The sequence below is a fragment of the Salvia hispanica genome, chromosome 3 (genome assembly GCF_023119035.1).
Source record: "Salvia hispanica cultivar TCC Black 2014 chromosome 3, UniMelb_Shisp_WGS_1.0, whole genome shotgun sequence".
Lineage (NCBI taxonomy): Eukaryota > Viridiplantae > Streptophyta > Magnoliopsida > Lamiales > Lamiaceae > Salvia > Salvia hispanica.
The window spans coordinates 50,801,922-50,826,795 of NC_062967.1; the positions used below are offsets into that span (position 1 = coordinate 50,801,922).

At 35.6% G+C, this 24,874-nt stretch overlaps 5 protein-coding genes across 5 annotated transcripts; 2 read left to right on the forward strand and 3 right to left on the reverse strand.

Annotated features, from left to right (window-relative positions):
* Window positions 1-2,409: 2,409 nt before the first annotated feature.
* On the reverse strand, window positions 2,410-5,053 carry LOC125210435 (protein TIC 20-v, chloroplastic-like). Its single transcript, XM_048109993.1, has 3 exons — window positions 4,973-5,053; window positions 4,469-4,566; window positions 2,410-2,947 (listed from the first exon to the last, which is right to left on the reverse strand). Exons 1-3 carry the CDS (start codon window positions 5,051-5,053, stop codon window positions 2,533-2,535), a joined length of 594 nt encoding a protein of 197 aa, XP_047965950.1. The 3' UTR covers window positions 2,410-2,532.
* A 5,986-nt stretch (window positions 5,054-11,039) lies between these two features.
* On the forward strand, window positions 11,040-14,924 carry LOC125212578 (calcium-dependent protein kinase 32-like). Its single transcript, XM_048112786.1, has 9 exons — window positions 11,040-11,260; window positions 11,355-12,039; window positions 12,572-12,695; window positions 12,782-12,925; window positions 13,120-13,272; window positions 13,387-13,502; window positions 13,616-13,783; window positions 13,978-14,208; window positions 14,447-14,924. Exons 2-9 carry the CDS (start codon window positions 11,560-11,562, stop codon window positions 14,594-14,596), a joined length of 1,566 nt encoding a protein of 521 aa, XP_047968743.1. The 5' UTR covers window positions 11,040-11,260; window positions 11,355-11,559; the 3' UTR covers window positions 14,597-14,924.
* A 199-nt stretch (window positions 14,925-15,123) lies between these two features.
* On the reverse strand, window positions 15,124-18,813 carry LOC125210436 (pentatricopeptide repeat-containing protein At2g02980, chloroplastic-like). Its single transcript, XM_048109994.1, has 3 exons — window positions 18,748-18,813; window positions 16,373-17,332; window positions 15,124-16,024 (listed from the first exon to the last, which is right to left on the reverse strand). The coding sequence occupies exons 1-3, from the start codon at window positions 18,811-18,813 to the stop codon at window positions 15,197-15,199; spliced, it is 1,854 nt and encodes a 617-aa protein (XP_047965951.1). The 3' UTR covers window positions 15,124-15,196.
* A 1,042-nt stretch (window positions 18,814-19,855) lies between these two features.
* LOC125217142 (polygalacturonase-like) lies at window positions 19,856-22,141 on the forward strand. The gene is made up of 9 exons (XM_048118976.1): window positions 19,856-20,166; window positions 20,259-20,390; window positions 20,462-20,629; window positions 20,740-20,760; window positions 20,836-21,043; window positions 21,125-21,206; window positions 21,369-21,477; window positions 21,555-21,671; window positions 21,746-22,141. The coding sequence occupies exons 1-9, from the start codon at window positions 19,882-19,884 to the stop codon at window positions 21,962-21,964; spliced, it is 1,341 nt and encodes a 446-aa protein (XP_047974933.1). The 5' UTR covers window positions 19,856-19,881; the 3' UTR covers window positions 21,965-22,141.
* A 1,663-nt stretch (window positions 22,142-23,804) lies between these two features.
* On the reverse strand, window positions 23,805-24,331 carry LOC125209309. The gene has a single exon (XM_048108909.1). The coding sequence runs from the start codon at window positions 24,229-24,231 to the stop codon at window positions 23,923-23,925; it is 309 nt and encodes a 102-aa protein (XP_047964866.1). The 5' UTR covers window positions 24,232-24,331; the 3' UTR covers window positions 23,805-23,922.
* Between the last annotated feature and the right edge of the window lie 543 nt (window positions 24,332-24,874).

Here is a 24,874-nt window from a genome sequence, read left to right on the forward strand (position 1 = left end):
TCGCATTCAAGAAAAAATAGTATTAGAGCAAACAGAAAAAATGTAAAATATTTTAACAAAAAGAGAAGAGAGATATTTTTAACAAAAAGAAAGAATCAATTTTAGTTAGGACAAACTAAAAAGAAAGTTTGACATGTTGAATAAATCGATTAGTTTAGTGATTTTTATAGCTACTGGGAAATTTATGGCATAGGCACACAAACATTTTTGCTATATCGAATAGTTTAGTGATTTTTATAGCTACTGGGAAATTTATGGCATAGGCACACAAACATTTTTGCTATGATGAGTAAGTACATAAGTCGAGCTATTATTTAATGACATCAATTATTTATTTTTTATACTTGTTATATCTAGAATTATATGATTGCATTCAATGATGCGTCAGAATCAAGCAAACCCTTCTTTTAATGGGCCAAAATTCTAGGCAAGAGGCGCAAGGCGAAAGAGTCACCATGGAATTCGGCCCAACGACTATTATTTCAGTTTAGAAAAAACTATGATTTCAATTTAACAATGAAACAGCTGGTAAATATTTTATATTTTCCCTCGAATTAATAGCTTATAATCCCTCCGTCCCGCTTTAGGAATCCCAGTTGAGTCGGACACATGTTTTAAGAAAAAAGTGCTTGAATGTGTAATAAATAAATATTGTAGTGGATATTGGGACCCACTTTTAATTGAGTGTCCAATAAATAAATGTTGTAGTGGATGTTGGAACCCACTTTTAACACTTTTTTATTAGTTGTAGTTGATGTTGGGATCCACTTTGAACACTTTTAACACTTTGTAGGTATTTTTTATTAATTTATCTCAACCGGGACTCCTAAAATAAGACGGAGGGAGTAGTTTCGAGTCGTAAGCCAAAGAAAATGAGAACCATTATCTGTAGTTTCTTTAAGAAAAAAGGAAAAAAAAAAAAACCTTCAAATTTATAACACATATTTTTCGTGCATAGTACTAGTATGAAGGGATATCTAGTGGCTTTGGAAGTAGGGTTGATAGCAATGGATGATATTGGGTTGGATGTGATTCAAGGATTCTACAAATGAGGTTGTAATCGATTTTGACAACTTAGTGAGACAATCGACTAGGATTGAATGAGTAAGATTGTAGCTGCTCTAAGACCATCTCCAACCATACACTAAAAATGAGTTTTGGTGTAGAAATCTTCTCCAATCATACACCAAACTCAAATCTATTTTTTGTGTTTTTTTTGAAACAACACCATATTTGGTGTTACTGCAAAAGTTGTGAGACAAAATCCCAAAAATGATGTAAATCTTAAATTTGGTGTAAATTATTAGAGTAAAATTAATTTTTGGTGTGACATATATTCAAAAATGGGTTTGAGTTTGGTGTAAATGATTGGAGATGGTCTAAACAAACAATAAACTGTGGCAACATTACTGAAAGGCAAACAGAGCTACCGGCCATAGCTACCAAATGCTTGATCAATTGAATGGATTATAGTGAGTTCTATCTCACACATTCTAATGAATAATCAAGATTGTAGCTACATTGATATAGCTACCAAATGCTTGATCAATTGAATGGATTGTATTGAGTTCTATGTCATCATATTCTAATGAATAATCAAGATTGCAGCTACATTGATATAGCTACCTTGTTCAAGCACAATCAACACCTCTGAGCAGAAACCTAGTTTGTCTCTAAAGATAAGCACAATTTCAACCAATACACCGCCTACAAATTGCACAGTTTAAGCTACAAACCCTAAATCATACAGAGTTCAAAGCAGGGGAAGAGGCAGCCAAATTCCAAAATTCTCAACATATATTTTGGAGGAGGGAGCAACATTTTTCATGCATCGTGAGGAATGTAGTGGTGATGGAAGTAAGGTCAATATAGATGGATGATATTGGGTTGGTTATGATTCAAGGCTTATACAAATGAGGTTCCAATGAATTTTGACAACCTACGGAGGCAATCAACTAGGACTGAATGATCAAGATCATAGTTGCTCTAAATAAACAATAAATTGTGACAATATTACTGAAAGGCAAACAGCAACCAACCATAGCTACCAAATGTTAAAAAAGAAGAGTCGATTGAATGGTGGAGATTGAGTTCTATCTAATCACACTATAATGAATGATCAAGATCGTAGCTACATTGATAAAACTACCCAGTTCAAGGCCTATGATCAGTAACCTAGTTTTTCCACCACTGGTTATCTAAAGATAAACATAATCACACTCTAATGAATAACCAGGATTGCAGCTACATTGAGATAACTACCTTGTTCGAGCACAATCAAGGCCTCTACTTATCTAAAGATGAGCACAATTTCAACCAAATACTAATCCACCCCCTACAAATTGCACAGTTTAAGCTAAAAACCCTAACTCATGCAGAGTTCAAAAGCAGGGGAAGAGAGCAGCCAAATTCCAAAATCATCATATATTTCACCAGCTAAAATCATCACAATTATTACACATTACAGAAATCGCTATTGTCGAATCATCTGCTACAATGGTGAAAGCTAAATGCGTAAGAATGAGGTGAGATTCACAATACCTGCCTGTCAGCAGCCTCAGCAACGATCGGCAATCTAGGAAGGTTTCCGAGCAAGCAAGCAGAGGAGCCGTAGATCAAGGAAACCAACAGGAACAAAAACACGGTGCTATCCAGACTCATCAACACATCCAATCCAACGCCGTCCCTCGGATTGAACGTCCGCTCCAGCAGGTCAGGGAAAATCAGCAGCACATCGAGGACAATCGCCTGCATAGTGTTGAACCTGACGTACCTGCTGAAGTTCTGATTCCTGACGACGACGAAATAGAGCGTGAGGAAGACGAGGAATCCGTTGAAGGGGAAGCTCTTGAAGACTCTAATCGCGGGGACGAGCGGCTGGATTAGGGCCTGGAAGGGGGTGAACTGCGTGAGGATGTATTTGCCGTACTGGACGCCGTCGAAGAACCTGTTGGGGTTTGTATACTAAAAGATGCTTCGAGCGTACATGCCTTTGTACAGTCAGCTTGTGCATGTATACGAGAAACGTCACGTCCACTTGTTTACCTATTTATGAGAATAAATAATATAATATAATGGTTTATTATTGAAATATAATAAACGTGTCGAAGGCTTTTTACTAAGAAGGTCAAGTAGGGAAATTCGATGAATCTCCTCATGAGTTTTCCGGTAGGGGACTTGGCCAGATCTAGTAAGAAGAAAAACGTATTCACAACCTAGATAGGCTTTGGCTACCTATTGGTACGGTTGCGGTGTTTGTGATAATTCTCTCTTACCTAAGAAGAGATTAGTAACACCGGTGTGGTAAAACACTGAAAGGATCTAATCCGAAATGTATTTTTTATTGCTATCTACTGGAAGAATATATTTCAGAAAGTTTAGTATTTTCTAGTCTATGATATTAATATCAATATTGTTTATTCAATCAAACGCCACTTTGACTTATCAATATGTGAGAGTTTGTACGTAACTCAAGTTCATGATATCTTGGGTGGTAGTAATTGAATAACATGAAGGTATTGGAATATTATTTCATAGAATTCGCGTGCCCAGTGTGGTATGATTAAATCCCTAAAAGGGTGATCCCCAATGAGGTGTTTGAAAGAGGAATTTATTATTCAGAAATCTGCGCAGTTGGAATTTATTCCACGAATAATAAATAAAGTTTCAAACTAGAAAAACTCTTTGGAGAATTAATTTAATTCTAGTCACATAGCAGACAAAAGAATTAAATTGACGGATCAAGATAATCTTAAACGCGGGAAATATTATAAAATAAAATGGACCCAAGTTATTTGTAATTTGGTGATTTAAGTGGGAGTGCAATATTATTCTTTAGTGGAATAAAATAATATTCCATTGATAATATATTAAATCATGGGTCATTTGATTTAATTAGTAATTTATCTAATGGGTGAGCCCAACACTTAAGTCATTCCATGGATCCCCTTACTAGCCCAATAAGGTCCACTATAAATAATGAATGAAAGGGAAACCCTAGCACACAATCCAAGACAACACAAAACCCTAACCCTAGTGCCTAGAAATCGGCGCCTCCTTCCTCTTCCTCTTGGTCTCGATTTTCGAGCCATAGTAGTGGGAGAATTAGGGTTTTGATTATTGTTCTTGATCTATCCTAATTCATAGGATTAGATCTAGACAATTTGGTGTTTGTATTGGGTTTCCCTAGATCCATTCAAAGTTATTTAATTGATAATCTAAGATCCGCCCACACGGATGGAGAATCAAGGACAAGGGAATAGTACGGAAGATTCGTGGTCGATAAACCAAGGATCTCCGGGTGGTGCAGCTAGCAACGTCAATCCAATGATGGATTATGAGGTAACAATCGAATCTACATCGAATATGCATGATTATGTGTTTATTTGATGTTATATCTATAGATCTATGTTTATTGCATGAAATTGGAATCGAATGCATAATCAACTAAATAGATCCGGTCAAGGACCTGTTTGATTTCCGTGTCTTCCGTTGCGGTAGTCCCAACAAGACCAACAAAAACCCTAAAGTCAGGGACTTCCGATCGATCGCATGTTGCAATGTTGTCTATAAGGCAATTACCAAAATCATCTCCAAGAGAATGGAGCAGCTCTTGCCAAAGCTCGTTAATCAAGCCCAATCAGCCTTTGTTTCAGGAAGGAGTATCATGGATAACATCCACTTAGCCACGGAGCTCATGCGGCAATACGATAGAGCTCGAGGTGTGCCACGCTGCACGGTTAAGATCGATCTTCGTAAGACATATGATACCATAAGCTGGAGCTTCTTAGAAGAGGTACTCCTTGGTCTCAATTTCCATCCGATCTTTGTGGAGAGAGGCATGGCTTGCGTGACTTCGCCCACATACTCGATCATAGTCAATGGAAGCTCTCACGGATACTTCAAAGGTAGAAGGGGAGTAAGGCAAGGTGACCCTATGTCTCCGGCTCTTTTCATTTTATGTATGGAATACCTTTCTAGACTCCTTGCTCTTCGCACTCATGGCCCTCATTTCTACCACCACCCTCGGTGTGGTGCGCTTAACATTACTCATCTAGCGTTTGCAGACGACCTAATGTTGTTTTGTCATGGAGACCCGTTCTCTCTTTGTGCTTAAGGAAGCAATGATGGAATTCTCAAGCTGCTCGGGTCTTGAAGTGAATCAAGGGAAGTCTAACATATTCCTTGCAGGTTCTATCTCGGACATCCATAGAAGCACTCTCATCGGCATGTTTGGATTTTCGGAGGGACACCTCCGGTTAAGTATCTCGACATTCCACTGGCATCCCGGATGCTCAAAACAGTGGAATACTCCAATCTCATGGAGAAATTCTCTTCAACTGTGAAGAAATGGAACGGTAAGTCTCTCACCTTTGTGGGCAGACTCGAACTTATTAGTGCATGTTTGCAGGGTGTGGAGACCTATTGGCTCCAAGCTTTCCCCCTGCCGGGAACGATCACCTCCAGACTCATCGCCATCTCAAGGCAGTTCTTTTGGGGATCAAAGCATGCAAAGGTTGCATGGAAGGATGTCTGCCTCCCTACCTCGGAGGGAGGACTTGGCCTCCGAGACCTAGATAGCTGGAACACAGCCCTACATGCGAAGATCCTTTGGAATATCTTCACCAAGAAGGACACTCTTTGGATCCAGTGGGTTCATACGAAGATCATCAACGGAACCGGCTTCTGGGACTGGACGCCGAGGAAGAAGATTGACTCTACGCTCATAAAACATCTTATCTTTATCAGGGACAAGATGGCAAGCAAAGTGCCGAGACAAGAAGTGGAGTGCCTTCTCACCCAATGGAGTTGGGGAAAGGAAACCCAGACAGCCTACGATTGGTTCCGCCCCCATGGGGAACGCCGGTTCTGGGCAAAGTTTGTGTGGAAAGATCCATTCTCGCCCAAGTTCTCCTTTATAGGTTGGCTGGCCATTCGGGGGAGATTGACTACCCGAGACCGTGTCACTTGGACTGAAACCGAAAAGAGGTGCGAATTCTGTAAATCTTATGCCGAAACTATTGACCATCTCTTCTTTAAGTGTGCAGAAATTAGGAAACTCTAGGATATTATTAGAGACTGGACGGGTATGCAACACCGGCCCGTCACGATCAAAGGAGCCATCAAGTGGATCGCGAGATACCGTACAGGTTCAATCAACCATTACCCAAAAGGCTAGAAGAATCTCTCTAATGGCATCGGTCTACTTCATTTGGAAAGCTTGGAATGCGCTCATCAACGAAGGAGTGAAGTTTGACATGGTGCGCTTGGCGTTCCTTGTCAAATCAACCACCTACACCTTACTCTATACCCGTTTTTCCGATGATCAAGTCACGCACATTCTTCCGGATCAAAGGAGTCAGCCTTAAAAAGAAGACCTGGATTCACATGACCAGTGTTCGGTCCTTGGATAGCCTTCTGGTACTACTTACGTGGGTACTCTTTTTCCTCTTGGGATCTTTTTTCCTACGGATTTTTGGTTCCAGGAGGTATTAACGAGGCCCGCCCACCTCTTGGGTTAGTCGGTAGTACCGTTGCGAAGGCTTTTAGTTTGAGTTATTATGCACTGTATCTGCTCCTCGTTGGGTTTTCTCCCTCGAGTCTTTTTGCTCTTCTCTTACTTCCTGGGCCTGTCCGGTTAGTTTTGCCTCGGGTATGCCTGAGAGATTTCGTGTACTCTTTAGTTTCTTAATTCCATTTGATTTATTTATCAAAAAAAAAATAATCCAACCATATTATTTTTTAAAAATTATGATCGGAATCCACTGCCCCAAACACAGAACTTGTGCTTTATCTCGTCATAGTAAAAAATGAAAACCACAATAAAAAAGGATTTGATTCATTGCGTGTAACAATCAGATCATGTCATATCAAATACATATAAGATAAATACGCACAAAATTGAAAAAATGGAAGTATGCTCAGACAGCCAAGGGTTGTTTCGTCAAACACGAGATCAGAAACTCTAGTGTACGGAAATTTGCTTCATTTGCGCTAGCAATTTCACAGAAAAAATTTCATAAAAATAACAATTGAGAACCTATATTTCCAACGGAGACGCCGGTGAAGAGGAGGAGCTGTATTTATGTATGGAATTTTTGTGTAAAAGAATAATGGGCTTTTCATGGGCTGCTATATCTTATAGTATATGAATTCCTTCAAATTCAATTCTGTTATCGAATAAAATTATAATTCAATTCATTCAAATTCAATTTTATATAATTCTAATTTCAATTCAATTCTAATTTCATGTACCAAACAGACCCTACTAGTATTTATCGATTTTGTTTGTGTAAATTAGGACACCGTATACACCATTATATCGTGTTATCAAGCAAAGTGATATCATTACCACGTCGAAACTTACTGCTAACGCATCATCATGTCATGACAAAAATGACTTATAAAAAAAAATTAAGATTTTTTGATACAGTAAGTTCAGTGTGCCTATTTCAATACCTTCTTTCCACTCCTAAACTAAATTTCATATGAAAGTCATATAAATTTGGTACGGATTGTCCTCGAAATTTGATCTTGAGCATAGGAATAATACACTAGTAGACGAGGAAAAAAATACTAAGTTGTTGTCCAAGCAAACCACCTGAATTCATATAGATTTCATTCCCACAAAAAAAACACTTTTCTTTATCATCCATCCATAAAAAGATCACATTTCATTTATGAAAGTTCTCTCAAACTCCTTGTCTTTTTATTTTATTTTATTTTATTATTTTATCCTTTTTTACTTATTTTATCTCGTTTCCATATTTTTGGCTTAAACTAGAAAAAGCACGGTTTATAGTTTTGAAAATAAAACTTTTTTGTAAGGAAAAATCTAAACATTTTTCTTTTGAATTTTAGTTGAAAGTGTTATTGTCAATTCCTTAATTAACATAAGGGATTATAATCTAAATGAAAGTACAATTAAAATAGATCAATTTCTTGTTTTTTGCAAATGAAATAAATGACAAAAATACCTCAGCCATATATATACAATTTATATCAGTTTATCATTATGTAAATGTAAATGCACTTAATTTGCATTAATTAGTCGTTGTTTTAAATGATGAGATAGAGATCAAGCTTTAATTATTAATTAATAACCTTATACGCGACCTTCATCTTTTTAATTTTAATTTTTCAATAAAAGAAGAAAATACAGTACTGATTTTCACTACTAAAGCAAAGACGAAATTCTAAAGTTAAACCCAAGCTATAGGCTACTAACAAGGATTTATTATAAAATCAACAAAAGTCATCGTAGATATTGTAGAGGTTCTTGAAAACAAATTAATTAAGTTGACGTAAGATAATAAAATTTAATTTATTATATTATAAATGTCGCTTTTTCATAGGCTGGCAACCTTCGATAGAAAAAAAAGGTGGGGGCAGAGTAATACACTCTACTCCCTAAACATTATTTTATGCAACCTAACACCTTAAATGTTACTACTTCAATTTTAAAACCAAGCTTAAGTCTTCACCAATAAATGATTTTGCAGCTATTGATCCAAATTCAATTAGAAAAAAAATAGAACTTTTGTTAGAGATAAATTGATTTTCTTACTTTTTATTAGTACTAAAAATTTTAAATTCAAATTAACATACAAATCTGATAAAAAAAATCCAGATACAATATGTGAGAACCGCGAATCGTATACTTTTATACAGGGGCGGAGCTACGTTGGGGCATGGGGGGGCCCTTGGTCCCCCAGCCATTCTACTTTTAAGTATATTATATGTATTCAGAACCATTAACCGTGAGACTTGGTAGTGCAGTTGGCAAGTTTGTCACCTTAAGATCTTAGTTGTGGGGAATGTACTAAGTTTGAATCTCAGCCACGCCTTCCTTTTTTGAATATTTGCCCAATGTTTTAGTAAGCCATTTTTTGTCAAATAAATTGCAATATTTACCTAATCACTATGAAAGATTATTTTTATATTTTTATCTAATGCTATATTCTAATTTTTTTTGTCAAATTATATTTTGAATATTTTCCCAATGTTTTAGTAAACCATTTCTTGTCAAATAAATTGCAATATTTACCTGATCACTATGAAATATTATTTTTATATTCTTATCTAATGCTATATTCTAATTTTTTTTGTCAAATTATATTTTAGAAATGTGATATATTTATTCAATAACTATTCCTGTCAATTTTTAATATGTACACTTAAACAATTATTAGTTTACTTATGGAAACTGCCCAATGTTTTAGTAAGCCATTTCTTATCAAATAAATTGCAATATTTACCTAATCACTATGAAAGATTATTTTTATATTTTTATCTAATGCTATATTCTAAATTTTTTGGTCAAATTATATTTTAGAGATGTGATATATTTATTCAATAACTATTCCTGTGAATTCATTTTTTAGAGATATGTTTAATTTATGACTTTTAAAGGGTATAGTTTGAAATGATATTATTTGTTCAATAACTTGTAAATATTGTAATATACATTTTAAAACCATTTTTTTTTAGTATTGTAATATAATTAATTTTTATCAAATTTTTTTAATATGTAAACTTAAACAATTAGTTTACTTATTAAAAACTTAATTTTATTAGTAGGTACATTTTTTTAAGGTCATCACAAAATTCTTATATCAATTATTTTTTATTTATTAAATTTTCTTGATATGCATTTATTTGTTATGCACTAAATATCTGAAAAATATTCCTTTATTTTTAAGATCTTCTAATTCTAAATGATGAAAAGAGGCAAAACATAAAAGGGTTTTCCTACGACTAATTTCGATGACAAAATTATCAAGAGATACCTATATTTATTAATAGTGAGCGCTAAAATTTTTCTTCTTCTTGGACCCCCCACCAACAAATTCCTGGCTCCACCACTGCTTTTATAAGTATATCCTCTTTTACAGTCAGACATATATAATTGTTCTAAATCGTTACGAGTGATATGGTGTTGAATTTAATCAAAACTATGGACCACTCATAACAATATCATAATTTCATTTGAATGAGAAACCCTATACTTGTTACTGATTTTTATACATATGCCCTAAAATAATTCATTTCTATAGTAAATCTTTGTCGAATTTTTCCTAAAAGAAAAAGAAAACGACACGAGAAAACAAGTTTATCATACCTTACAACCCCATTAAAATTACATGTGTATGCTGTATTGATATTCTTTTTTTTTTTTAATAAAATACATATATAGTAGTATAATATAATGTACTGTATATAATTGAGCCTCCCATTTATGAGTCAAATCACCGAGTTTGACTTGGTGGCCGGCCGTTCCCGAAAAAGTAATTCCAAAATAAATATGCTTCTAAAAATCAGCCAGCCACTTCATTTTCATTTTTAACGTGATGCACTATATTATATAAATAAATAAAATAAAATAAAATAAAACCCAAAGTTTTATTTTGCCTAGTGTGAAATTTAAATATTCATTCAAACATAAAAGTCAACCAAAATGGCTGGACATATTATGCAACTGAACTAAAAACAGTTGAGCAACCAAATGATTACTTCGTGGTTTGACTATGGTATGATAAATTAAATTCTATAAATATCTTATTTAAATATCATAACTTGACATTGTGATAAAATTAAAAGTTTAATTTTCATTTTTGCTTCAAACCTTTTAATAAATATATCCATATGGAGTATTACTACTATTTTGGATTTCGACTCTAACCAGACTTCTACTATTGCAAACAACTCGTATATGATCAAGTTAAAAATTACAACTCTATTTAGTTAAATGGTTTTAAATAAAGTATTTTGACCCGCTATTTTTTATTTTATTTTTAGTGAACGACTTCTATTTTCGTATGTATTATAAAATTAAATTTTGAAGATTTAGGCCAACTTGTTCTAGATTTAATTAATTGAGTTGTCCAAATTATCTTCTAGAAGGTAACAAAATATTGAGAATATTTTATATACAAAAATCATGTAATAGGATTTAAAAAAAAAAGTAAAAGTAGTTGACGAAAAACGGAAAAAGAGAAAGAAAAATTTTAATATACGGCGTAGTAGAAGGAAAGTGTGTATGAAATTTTATTGACTCTCCAAAAATGTTTTCAACACTTATAATTTCAGCATTTATTCAATCTCGATTTTCAAACCCTATCAAAAATTCCCCCAATTCGTAGTCTCGCTATCCAATATTATCTGTTTAGATTAAAAATTCCCTTCATTTCTTGATTGCATCGCAGCTCAGATTTTGTTTTGGGGCTGAATAGAAATCGGCAGCTCTATCGATTTTTCTCAGGTGTGCTTCGAGGCTTCCTTATACTGTTTTGTTTATTTAGATGTGAAAAAGATTTAATTTTGGCGGTTATTGACTACTGTTTACTGCAATTCAGAAACCCTACTGGCTGAAAGATCGGGATGAGTAACGAAATCTGAGATTTGAAGATTTAGTTGAGAAATTATTTAGCTCAATTAGATTGGGGTTTTGCATCCGGTTTGTTTGATCGACTGATAAGCTAGGGTTTTAGTCGATTTGCATTTTGGTGGAGAAATTGGGGATTTCTCGTTAAACAGGTTGATTTTGGTTCATCTTCTGTAATGGGTAATTGTTGTGCAGTACCGCAAACCTCGGATGAGAAGAAGCCAAACCCTTACTTCGATGGGAAACCTGTTCCGAATGGTGGGCTCAAATCTTATGTGTTGGAGAATCCAACAGGGCATAACATAGATGAGTTTTATGAGCTGGGGCGGGAGCTCGGACGGGGTGAATTTGGGATCACGTATATGTGTACAGATAAGAGCACTGGTGATATTCTTGCTTGTAAGTCGATATCAAAGAAGAAGTTGAAGACTAGAGTGGATATTGAGGATGTTAAAAGAGAGGTCGAGATCATGAAGCATTTGCCTAAGCACCCTAATATAGTGACGTTGAAGGACACTTATGAGGATGATAAAGCAGTCCACTTAGTAATGGAATTGTGTGAGGGTGGTGAGTTGTTTGATAGGATTGTTGCTAGAGGGCATTATACTGAAAGGGCTGCTGCAGCTGTGACTCGTACGATTGTTGAAGTTATTCAGGTGAGGATTTTTGTGGCTGAGTGTTTTTCAGTGACATATTTTATTTGGAGTGCTATTTTCTTCTAATACATGACATCTGTTCTTCTAGTATTAGGGGTTGTGTAGTTTAATTAGTATGAAGTGTTATAACATTTCTCTGAAAGGTTTGTTAGTAGAATGGATTGATGAATGCTGATTCAGTTTAATAGTATGTATCTCATTTAACTTTGAACATCTAGGTTTTTAGAGAAATTGGATTCTATTAGGTGTTATATTTTCTATATGCCATTGAAATGCAAAAAAAGTGTCTTATATACTAAGTAACTGGATATGATCTTTTGAGGTTGATGTATTAATGCTTGTGTTTTTTTGTTTCTTGTTGCTATTCATTCGATTATGCGTTTGAGGAACTATAGAAGCCCAGGTGGTTATTATTATCATTTGGTCCACTATTTCATCCTGGAATTTTCTCTTTAGTGTGGGAATCTGTCTATGTGGCATCTATATTTTTGTTCTGCAAGCAGTGAATTAATTAAGTTGGGTTTCTTCGCAGAATTGTCACAAGCATGGGGTCATACATCGTGATCTCAAACCTGAAAATTTCTTGTTTAGCAATAAAAAGGAAACATCACCACTGAAAGCTATTGATTTTGGGCTGTCAGTCTTCTTCAAGCCTGGTAATGCCTTTGCATTCGAGCACTCGTTGTACAACGGGATATAGGTCTATCTTGCTTTCATAACTGATTCATTAGTAATTCCACAGGCCAGACATTTGATGAGATAGTCGGAAGTCCCTATTATATGGCTCCAGAGGTGCTTAAAAGGAACTATGGTCCAGAAATTGATGTCTGGAGTGCTGGTGTAATTCTCTACATATTACTCTGCGGTGTTCCACCATTTTGGGCTGGTAAGCTTCCGTAATATATGTTGATGCAATAACACCGTCACCCTAATCTGGTACTATATGATTTAGAGAAATTGACTGAATCCTTGTATACTTAAAATGATCAGCATATCTGGAAGTCTAAGATTCATATCATGTTCTTCATTCATGCTCTTAATTTTCACTTAATCATTACATAAACTGCTCATGACTTGCAGAAACCGAACAAGGAGTTGCCCAAGCGATCATTCGTTCTAACGTGGACTTCAAACGAGACCCTTGGCCCAAAGTGTCTGATAGAGCAAAGGATCTGGTGAAGAAAATGCTCAATCCTGATCCCAAAAAACGGCTTACAGCACAAGAAGTTCTCGGTAAATTATAGTGTATTTGATGAGCTTTCTGCGTAAACTACTTGGGTCCTCCCTTATGATTTCCTTGCATCAAATGTGAAGCCTCTTGACATGCATAATTCTTTTGACTTGTAGATCATCCCTGGTTACAAAATGCAAAGAGTGCTCCTAATGTTTCTCTGGGTGAAACTGTCAGAGCTAGGCTCATGCAATTTTCGATGATGAATAAGTTGAAGAAAAGAGCTCTAAGGGTAAATTCTTGCTTTATAAATCGCAAAGAGTTAAATCCATTGGCTTGTATTATAACTTGAACTAGTGGCGCTCTTGCAGTTATCTCGTACTAAATATCCCATTCAAATTTCAGGTGATTGCTGAGCATTTGTCAGTAGAAGAAGTGGCAGGAATAAAGGAGGGGTTCAAATTGATGGATACAAACAACAAGGGGAAGATCGACATCAATGAGTTGAGAGTTGGATTACATAAGCTTGGTCATCAAATCCCCGAATCTGATCTCGTAGTTCTCATGGAAGCGGTAAGTGCCATTTTGACTTTAAAATTTTAGATTTCACATCTCCTCCGAAATGTTAGATAGTTTATAGCCACGTTCGTCGCAAAAATCACATTCATTCTCTGTCCAATTGGTTGTTTCCTTTACGTCCTGTTTTTCCCTTCCATAATACAACCAATCTTGGTTTATGCTGAAGTAACAATTCTCTCTTCTTTCAGGGTGATGTGGATAAGGATGGATATCTCGACTGCGCGGAGTTTGTTGCCATATCTGTACACCTAAGAAAGTTGGGCAATGAAGACCATCTGCGCAAGGCCTTCGACTTCTTTGATAAAAACGGAACTGGGTATATAGAGATTGAAGAGCTGAGGGACGCCTTCGCTGATGAGGCAGAAGTTACCAGTGAAGAGGTCATAAATGCTATTATTCAAGACGTTGACACCGATAAGGTTAGCATCACTAGTTTATCTCGTTCCGTTTCCATATGGAGCTGTTTAGAGCGTCGAGCTTTAGAACTGTGAGACACATATTGGGTGTTTGCTCTGAGTAATGAGTTACATCGTCAATACATATTTAAACAAACTCTAAATTATCCGATCCACATTAAAATATGATCTTATATCATTTTGTTCCATCAAATCTATCATCTGAAACTAAGAGGATTGAATGTGTCTTGTATTTCTGCAGGATGGTCGTATAAGTTATGAGGAGTTCGCTGCAATGATGAAATCTGGCACTGATTGGAGAAAGGCGTCAAGACAATACTCACGAGAACGATATAACAGTCTTAGCTTGAAATTGATGGAGGATGGATCCTTAAACAAGAACCAGGAGTAGATAGATGAGAAGACACTGACTTGCTTCGGCTTAAACGGAAAACCAATGATCGTTTCGTGATCAGTACGCAAGGACTTAAAACGAAAAACTGAGTATGGTCTCGGCTCTAATTATTTTTTTCTTTGATTGTATATGTTAAGATGGCTGGCTGTTGAGGATGACGATAAATAGGTCATTCACGTTCATGTTTACTCTGATTTGTGTGGTTTGTTCGTTGGTTGGTTATTCTGGGATAAAGATTCACAGATATTAAGGATCTTTCAATGTGTATGTTTCTAGTAAGAAATGTAATACCTTTGCAGTTGTATATACACGTATTATTCTCCAACTTTCAAAATTCTTAAGGAGCACTATATTCCATATAATTACAGTACTCTTGAATAATTGATTCAGTCAATATCTGTTGATGCCACACTACATATACAAGCTCCACAGCTCACAGACCAAACTGGTCCTTGTATAAGAGCGTGGGCTCAATTCAAGAATCAAGACAGTTATATAAATATTTGTATGTGAAGAGGTTCACCTCAGTGAATGTGATCCAAAACTTCTATTCTGAATTGAGAGCCAAGAATCTAGAGATCAAACAATGAATGAAGTTCACCAGAAATCTTGGCAAGAGCAGACTCCATTGGCAAACTTGTGGAACCTAATTCTATCCCGAACGACGATTTCCCGATTGTACAACTTGCTTATAGTCTTTGTCACTTCATGGCAGTCTTCGCAGACCCTAAGGTTCTTCACTACTCTAATAGTTACTGGCGCCTTTGTCTTCAACAGACCGTATGCAATGGCCAACCTCTCGCTGTGCTCCCAGAGAGCTCCCAGCTTCTCCTCGTCACCAACATTTTGCAAAACAGACGCAATCCATGGTTCATGCCCGCTGGCCTGAACCCTCCCCGAAACTTCGCGTATGAACTCAGTTATGGCCTTAGCTTCAGGATGGGACCAATCGCCCACCACAAACTCATGCACATGTCCGTTGATTTCAATGGAGCTGCACCCTGGCACAGCTTTGATTCTTCTGTCTCTCATCTGCCTTCTAACGCTACTCATCTTAACCCAATCTGACATAGAAGCATACAAGCTCGAAAGCAGTATATAATTCTCTGCGTTATGTGGCTCTAACTGAATAAGCTGCTTTGCTACTTCTTCGCCTTTGTGGAACATCTTGTTCTTCTTGAAACTAACCACCAATGTCCGCCATATTGCTGGGTTAGGAGCAATGGGCATGCTTGCCACAAATTCGTATGCCTCTTCTGCCTTGTTTGCGCGACAAAATAGATCAACCATGCAGCCGTAATGCTCCATAGACGGCTCCATCCCACAGTTAAGCATGCTCGACCAATACTTTCTCCCCTCGGCTACAAGCCCACCATGAGCACATGCCGATAACACTCCAATAAGCGTCACATGGTTAGGCTCAACCTGAAAAAATATTCAAAACGCTGCATATTACAAACTACTCATGAAGAATGGGTGCCAAGATCCAACACAAGCTGAGACTAATTTGAACACTGAGCACATTGAGAGAGAGCATTTCAATCACAAGAAAGCACAAACTATTCATGAAGAATGGATGCCAAGATTGAACACAATCTGACACTATCCATGCATCAGCACTATCTGAGGCTAAGCAACACAAAAATCTTGAAAATGGATCACAATTAGCTAAACCAACGTGGCAATAATCACTAACCATTACCAAAAAGATCTAAACTTTACCATTCTCTAATCCAACAAACATCACTACAATAACTAACTCCTCTCCATTACCTGAGCTTCCCCCATTCTCTCAAACAAATCCAACGCTTCCTTCGCCATCCCCGTGATGGCAAATCCAACAATCATAGAGCTCCACGCCTTTGCATCCCTAACCGGCATCGCCTCAAAAACAGCCCGCGCCTTCTCAATGCACCCACACTTGGCGTACATACTCACAAGCGCCGTGCTCACCTCAAGGTCATTCTTAATCCCATTCTTATCAATAAACATATGCAGCCATTTCCCCAAATCAAGCGCCCCAGTCATCGCACAAGCAGAGATCACACTCACCATCGTCACCTCATCCGGCTCCACCCCGCCTTTCTGCATCGCCCTAAACAACTCCAAAGCCTCATTGACCTTCCCAACCCTAGCATAACCCCCAATCATCGCACTCCACGCCACCACATTTCTGTCAGACATTTCATCAAACACCTTCCGCCCCAAATCCACCTCCTCGCATTTCGTGTAGAAATTGAGCAACGACGTCTGAACAAACAAATTCTCCCCCAATCCAGACGCAATCGCGTGCTTGTGCACCTGGCGGCCCTCATCAAACGCCGCCAGAATCGAGCAGGATTTGAAGACGAAGGCGAAAGTGAAGGTGTTCGACGCCGGGGATTTGGACCTAATCAATCTCCGGAAGAGGAGAATCGGCTCCGGGGAGGGGGTATGCTGCAGGAATCCTCGCATAACAGTGTTGTAGGCAAAGATGTTAGGGCAGCGGAGGTGGAAGAGGAGGCGCTTGGCGTAATGGGCGTTTTTGTAGGCGGCGAAGCAGAGGATTTTGGAGAGAGAGAAAGCGTTGGTGGAGGGAGAGAAGTGGGGATGAGTGAGAATTTGGGCGTGGATTTGATCGAGAACTCTCATGTTGGGACATTTTTTGATCAGTAATGCCAATCTCTCTTCTTCTTCTTCTTCAGCCAGCTCTGCTGATTTCAAAACTTCCTTCTTTTTGCTACTGTAATAAAACTCAATTTTTTTTAGACAAAAGAAGTGTATAATTTCGGTTTTAAAAGTGGACTTTCGTGTTATGAGCCCAATATCTGGCCCGGCCCAAATAACACATGTAATATAAAATTAGCTTTGTTGTTGTAAATAGGGATGTCAATCGGGCAGGCCCATCGGGTTTCGGGCCAACCCTACTCGGGTTGCGGGTCAATCGGGTGTGGGCTTGCCGGGTTGTGATTTCTTTCGGGTTGTAAAAGTTCGGCCTTAACCCTAAAAACTCGGGTTTCGGGCTAGCCCGACGAGTTAATCGGGTTGCTACCGATAAGGTTAAGGCTCGAACAATCCAATAAATCATGATGAAAATTAGTTATATTTATAAAATATAAAATATTTAATTATGATAAATTTGATATATATGCTTAAACTCAATCATAAAATACTAATATATGTGATATTTCGTGAAATTTTAATGCATGTTAAAAATTTAAATATTCTTTTAGTGAGATTAGTTTATTTAACAATTATTATATTAATAAAAAATCAATATATAATTTATATATTTACCATAAAATTGAAAGTTATCTTTTTTTAGTTATCTATGTCATAAAATTAGTCAACGAAGTGTTGAATTAGGAGTAAAAAATTGAAAAATATAAATTTTAGCGGGTTATCGGGCCAGCCCATCGGGTTTTCGGGCCTGGCCCTAACGGGTTGCGTAATCGGGTGCGGAGCTTATCGTGTTTTATTTTTATCGAGCTAGAAATTTCCGACTCTAACTCTATAAATTTAGCGGGCTATTCGGGCCAGCCCACAAATTGCGGGCTACATTGACATCCCTAGTTGTAAATATATACAAAAATAGTTACAAATGAAAAAAAAAGGAGATAAAAGATGTCTTACATAAAGAGCTAATAGTGAATTATTAAAAGTGAATTTGTAAGAGTGGCCTATTAAAAATAAAATAAAGTGAAGTAAAAGTAAATAATAATATTGATATTGTAATTTGTAAAAATAAATATTATTAACTAAGAAAAAGGCTGAAAAAATAATCATTCTTGCAATTTCATTTTTACCTTTTATTTTACGACATTCCACGAAAAAAATAAGTACTTTGGCACAAAATTATATCCTTTTTGAATCTATTTTATCTTAACGTTTTTATCTTTAAAATGGAAAGTGGCGTTTTTTTACATAATGTTTAGTTTTAATCATACCAAATAATTTTGTATCAACTTATTTGGTGAATTGTGAGCTGCAAAATGAGAGACTAATTAGAAAGTATTTTAGTTGATAAACGTTTCTCCTTTGACTAATATGTCAGGGGCTTGAATCATCACGATCACGAGTAAATAAGGAATCATTACTAATTATTTTCAATAATAATAATAATTATAGACTAACCATATTAAAGTACTTACTAGTATGTCACAACTCACGAGAGAGGATACATCCACATTAATTAGATATTCCTTCCGTCTCATAAAAGTACATGCACTTTCCATTTTCATCTGCCCACAAAAATATGTGCATTTCATTTTTGAAAAGTTATACAGTATTAATTTAATAATGTAAGTCTCATTATCCATTAACACTACTATAAGTCTATAAGTATCATTCTCTTTGTTTTTCTTACTTTATCATACTATTCTTCTCTTCTCTCTTATTTTGTCAATTTTGTTTTAATTCTCGTGCTATATCTATTGCCCATATTTTTATGGGACGGAGAGAGTATAATAGTAATTACTGATTAATATTCTATGAATAATCATTTTCTCCGAAGTCTAAAATTCCACATAAATATATACTTCTAGTAGTTTCTGTGGTTATAACTTATAAGTGATGCAATTTAGCATACATGTTTGAGAGAGGGAGAAGTGGTTCTTTGAGGACTTTTGCACGAAAAAAATACTTCGATTATCAAAATATATTATTAACTATAGTAACAAATATACTTCTCTAGATTAATTAACATTAGTATCATTTTTAAATAAAAATGTCCTTAATAAGTTACGCAAGTTCTAATCTCGGGAAAGCAATTGTTGTTAATGCGTGTTAATCTATATTACCATGCATTTAATAATGGCAATAACTTTCTCTTTTGTCTATTCCAAATCCCTCAGCCGATAAACTTTACCTTATCAAACATAAGAAAATGCTAAAGCAATAAATACAGAAGTCAGCAAACTGTTATACTTACATATCCTTTCGTCTAAATAAATATATGCCCACTTCTATAGTTTTTTTTATTGTAATTTTCATTATTACAAAATAGTCAATATATATGTGTATTTTGGGCTGTCCAAGTCCACATGACCAAAACGAACAACACAAATTCTCAGAATATGGTTGAAATTTAGAAAATATTAAAGAATTTTTCTCACACGTCTCATTTAATTTGCATTCGAAAACTTCAAGTAAAAAATGATGATATCATCATCTCCCAATTCATCCCAAAACTTGTATACATGTACAAGGTAGGTATGCATTTGTCACTATATATCCAAATTTTGTTATTACACAAACAAATTAAATCGTCATTTCATTTGGTAGCTCTAGAAAAAGAGTTAGATATGTGCAATGCAAATAATCTTTTGAAATTGTTGATTGTGTATGTTTGTTTAAGCCCAATTTGCACCAATAGCCTCCATCACTATGATGATGATGATGATGATTTCCCAAACCATTTATTCCAACAAGAATTAGGATATGATCTTGGTGGTTATCCCTTGTATATTAGTCATGCTGAGCTCACTATTCAAATCCAACCATGGAATTCAGACACTAGAAGAGTTGCTAAGACTGCTAATGTAGTAGATTTTGGAGCTAAAGGTGATGGAAAAAGTGATGATACTAAGGTAAGTAACTAGCTAGCTAGTCTATTAATTATATTGTCTATACAAATTTTACAATTTTTACTTAATTATGGGCATAAAAAATATATTTTCAGGCTTTTCAAAGTGCATGGAAATCAGCTTGTTCATCCAAGGAAGATGTCACTTTTGTGGTACCAAACTACAAAAAGTTTCTCTTGAAACCATCAAGATTTTCAGGACCATGCAAATCCAACATAACTATCAAGGTATATATTTATTATTAGTACTAAAATGTTAGTTATAATATGAAGATGGTGATGGAGAAATCAAAGTGCAGATAGGGGGAACCATCATAGCATCGGATAATCGAGCCGATTATAGCAAAGATAGGAGACACTGGATTATTTTCCATGGTGTTGATAATCTAGTGGTAGGAGGTGGTGGAACTATCAATGGCAATGGCAATATATGGTGGAAAAATTCTTGCAAAATTGACAAGTCTAAGGTGATGTGAAACTCCTTTCTATTTCACTTAATAAATTTCATTTCTTAATTAGATACTTTTTTTTGCGTGACATTTTCTATTTCTTAATTTTTTTTCCTTCTCTTTCTCAGCCTTGCAAGGTTGCTCCAACGGTATGTATACTTTTAGTTGAATATGTTACGATTATTGTATAATTTGTAGTATTTAAATTGTAAAATTGGATGCAGGCACTAACCTTCTACGAGTGCACAAATTTGGAAGTGAAGCATTTGAGGATTGAAAATGGACAGCAAATTCATGTATCGATTGAGAGTTGTAGAGATGTTGAGGTTTCAAGAATTGTGGTGAATGCCCCAGAAAAGAGTCCTAATACAGATGGAATTCATGTCGCAGACACTCAAGATATTATGATTTCTAATTGTATCATAGCTACTGGTATATGTAGTTGTAATTTTGATTCAATATATATACTGATATTTTTCATTATTTGTTAACAAAATTGTGTAATGATGCAAGGGGATGATTGCATCTCCATTGTCAGTGGATCAAAGAATATTCAAGCCACTGATATTTCCTGTGGGCCCGGCCACGGCATCAGGTTTGGACTCCAACTTAGACACAGATTTTATGAAATTGTTTAACCTTATAAAAGAAATTGGTGAAAAAGTTAGTACCACAACGTCTGTCGCACTTTTATAGAATATTAATTTTATAATAGAACGTAGTAACTTAAATATTGTGTTTTTGATTTTGAAATCAGCATTGGAAGTTTAGGGGCTGGAAATTCAGAAGCTCATGTATCAGACGTTGTGGTGAACAGAGTAAACTTCTCTGGAACCACAAATGGTGTTAGAATCAAGACATGGCAGGTCTCTCTCTCTCCTATAACACACACACACACACATAAACCAAAATACTTATTAAGTTGAAACATATATATATACAGGGAGGATATGGAAGTGCAAGCAATATCAAATTTCAGAATGCACAAATGCACAATGTGAAAAATCCCATAATCATAGACCAAAACTACTGTGATCAAGATGACCCTTGCAAACAACAGGTCAAAATATGACAAGAATTTTTTAGTAAATAAAATCAAAGCTAATTTCTTATAGTACTACTAATTAATTTCAGAAATCAGCTGTGAAAATCAGCAACGTTCTGTACCAAAACATAAAGGGCACGAGCGCGACGGAAGTGGCGGTCGATTTCGAGTGCAGTAAGAGCCATCCATGCCAAGAAATAGTGGTGGATAATGTGAGGTTGGGAGGGACAAATGGTGGCAAATCTAAAGCTGTATGCAAGAACATCCATTTGAAGAGCATTGGCACTGTTTCACCTCACTGCCCTTAAAATTTTAATGTGCTAGTATTAAATATAATAGTAGTATATTATATAGGACTAATTACTTAGTTATTGGTGTACATGAGCAGGACTTATCAAGGAAATTGTTATTCATTCATTCAATAAGTAATAATGTATGAAAGGATATTAACAAGTTATGAATGAAGATAATTTTCATTAAATTAATACATTCGCTTTAAAATAAGTTATCACTCTGTATAAATGAAATAGTTACTACCGATGCTGAAATATTTTTTAAACTTAAATATATTGAAAGTTTAGAAAAGAGAGTCAAATTTGAAGCATCCAATTCTTGTGCCATGGATAAAATTTCATTTCAATGTACATATAAATAAACAAAAAAAATCATAGTTACACTCTGGAAAGTGGAAACTAACTAGTAGTACTAATAATTATAGTATCATTAACTTTTACAAAAATATAGCACAATTGTATTGACATTGTAGTGACTAGTGAGGAAGTGGATCATTCCACCCATATTGAATAAAAATTACACAAACTTAAAAAAAGACATCATCAAATAAATACACTACTAACATTCAAATTTGAATTATAATAAAACATCCCAAAAATTTTCAAAGCAAATTTGAGAGACCAATTATAAAACCACGAACATTTAAATTATCACAATCACACCTTCTATTATTGGCCCAATTAATTAATATGAGTAAATGACTTTAAACTCAAATGATCAGACTAATCCAAATTTTGAGGCCCACTTTCATCATGCTTCCATGTTCTTTTACATTACTCAATTATGTTTTTCTTTCTTTTCTGTCTTGCTTTTTTTAAAACACAACAGAATTTGTTTGATTGCAATTTTCCGAAGCTTTTGTGTTCGTGAACAATGCAAACCATTCAAGTGTAAATTTTTGCGTTTTTTTTTTTTTTGTCATTTGGATGATTCTTTACTATAAAATTAGTTTTTATTTACTATAAAATTAGTTTTAGTACAGGTTTGCATAAGATCTTAGTTCTATAGGGAGTAGCTTATATACTCGATCCGCCCCCAGCCCCAGTATGTGTCCTGCTTTGACCCTGCACGAGATTTTAGAAATGTAAAAAAAAAACGGATTGAAAAAGTTAATAATATGTGGATCCTACTTTTATATACTCTTAAAATGTGGAACTCCTTACCAAAAGTAGTGCTACTAAAAATGAAGTGACATACTCTCTCCGTCCGCAAATAGGAGTCTCGTTTTTCCATTTTAGTCCGTCAGCAAACATGAGTCCCGGTTCGCTTTCACCATAAATGGTAATAGGGTCTCACATTCCACTAACCCATTACACTCACATTTCATTTAAAACTAATGTATATAAGTGTGGCTCATATTCCACTAATTTTTTTTCATCCATTTTTCTTAAAATTTGTGCTACCATAAAACGAGATTTCTAATGACGGACTAAGGGAGTAATTAATAAATAACATATCAAATTGGAAAATTGGGACCCATGATAGGAGACAGAGAGAGTATTTGGTAGGAGCTTCTAATCTGCGTTGAGTTCATACATTGTTTTTTAGCTTCTTTTTCCATTTGATATTTTGCAATAAAAAATTTATTCAATGCCCCATAAAAATAAATACTTGTAAGGCATAAGACGGCATAGCTCACGATTAATAAAGTTAAAAAAAAAATCCTTAAAATATTACTAAAAATAAGAATGCACTACTATTTTTATTGATAGTAGTATTAACTATGTAGCTTACCTGATTACCTCATTTAAATGTAGACATCTTTAAGGATTTATTAGAGTTTCATGTTTATCAACATACTGTACAAAATAAAATCAGAAATCAAAATAAAAAGGACAATGTAGAAACCCAAAGTGGAAAAAAAATAGTAACGAATGGACTAAATATATCCATATTTTTGGGTATTGGAGAATTTTACAGTTTAAAAAATAATTAGAAGTAAGATACAAAAAATTTGATGCATAATCCTTTCTCACTTCTTTGCTTCTTCATTTCCTGCCGGTTTTGGATCCTCCTCCTTGGCCGGCGGCGGTGGAGGCGGAGGCGTAGGCACGCCGCCGTCGATGCAGCTGCGGCACTTCCTCTCGACCCATCCCTCCACATCATGGTCGCCGCCGGAGTGCTGTCCGCCGCAAAGACGAGCAATTATTCCGGCGACGACTGCAATGATCGTGATCGCCGCCAACACCACCACCAGAGTCTCGATCGAGCGGCGTGTGGAGTGCCCCGATTCTGCTTCCACCACCGGCGGCGGCTCCACCAACGGCGGCAGCTGAGCCATTCTAGTTTTAATTTTGAGAAAAAATTAAAAAAGAAAAGGAAAAGAATTGTCTTGATTTGGGAGATGGAGGTGTGTGTGTGTGTGTGAAAACAAAATGAAATCGTTTGATAACATTTCAAAGCAATAGCTGTTGAAAAGAAGCTTTGAACAACAAAGCCGTTGCGCCCACAATCACTTTTCCCTCTCATCTTTCTCCTTTTTCCATCTTCATATACTCTACTTCTCATTTTCATTTATTTTGTTATTAGTTTCAAAATTCTAAATACATTGTTAAATTCGAATTGTCATTAAAATTGTAAACTAAGTAACTAGGAGTATGAAGTAACACCCCTGTTGTTTCATACGGAGTAGTTTTAAGCGAGAATTTAAAATTCATATTAGTACTTCCCTCCGTTCCGGATAATTCATGTCAGTATTCCATTTCGGTCTGTCCCACATAATTTATCGCACTTCACTTTTACCATTTTTAGTAGTGGACCTCATATTCCACTAACTCATTCCTACTAACAATTTATTGTAAAACTAATACTTTAAAAATATGACCCACATCATCAACTTTTCAACTCACTTTCCATTAGATTTTTTAAAACTCGTGCATGGTCAAAGTGTCCCAAATTATCAGGGACGGAGGGAGTATGTCTTT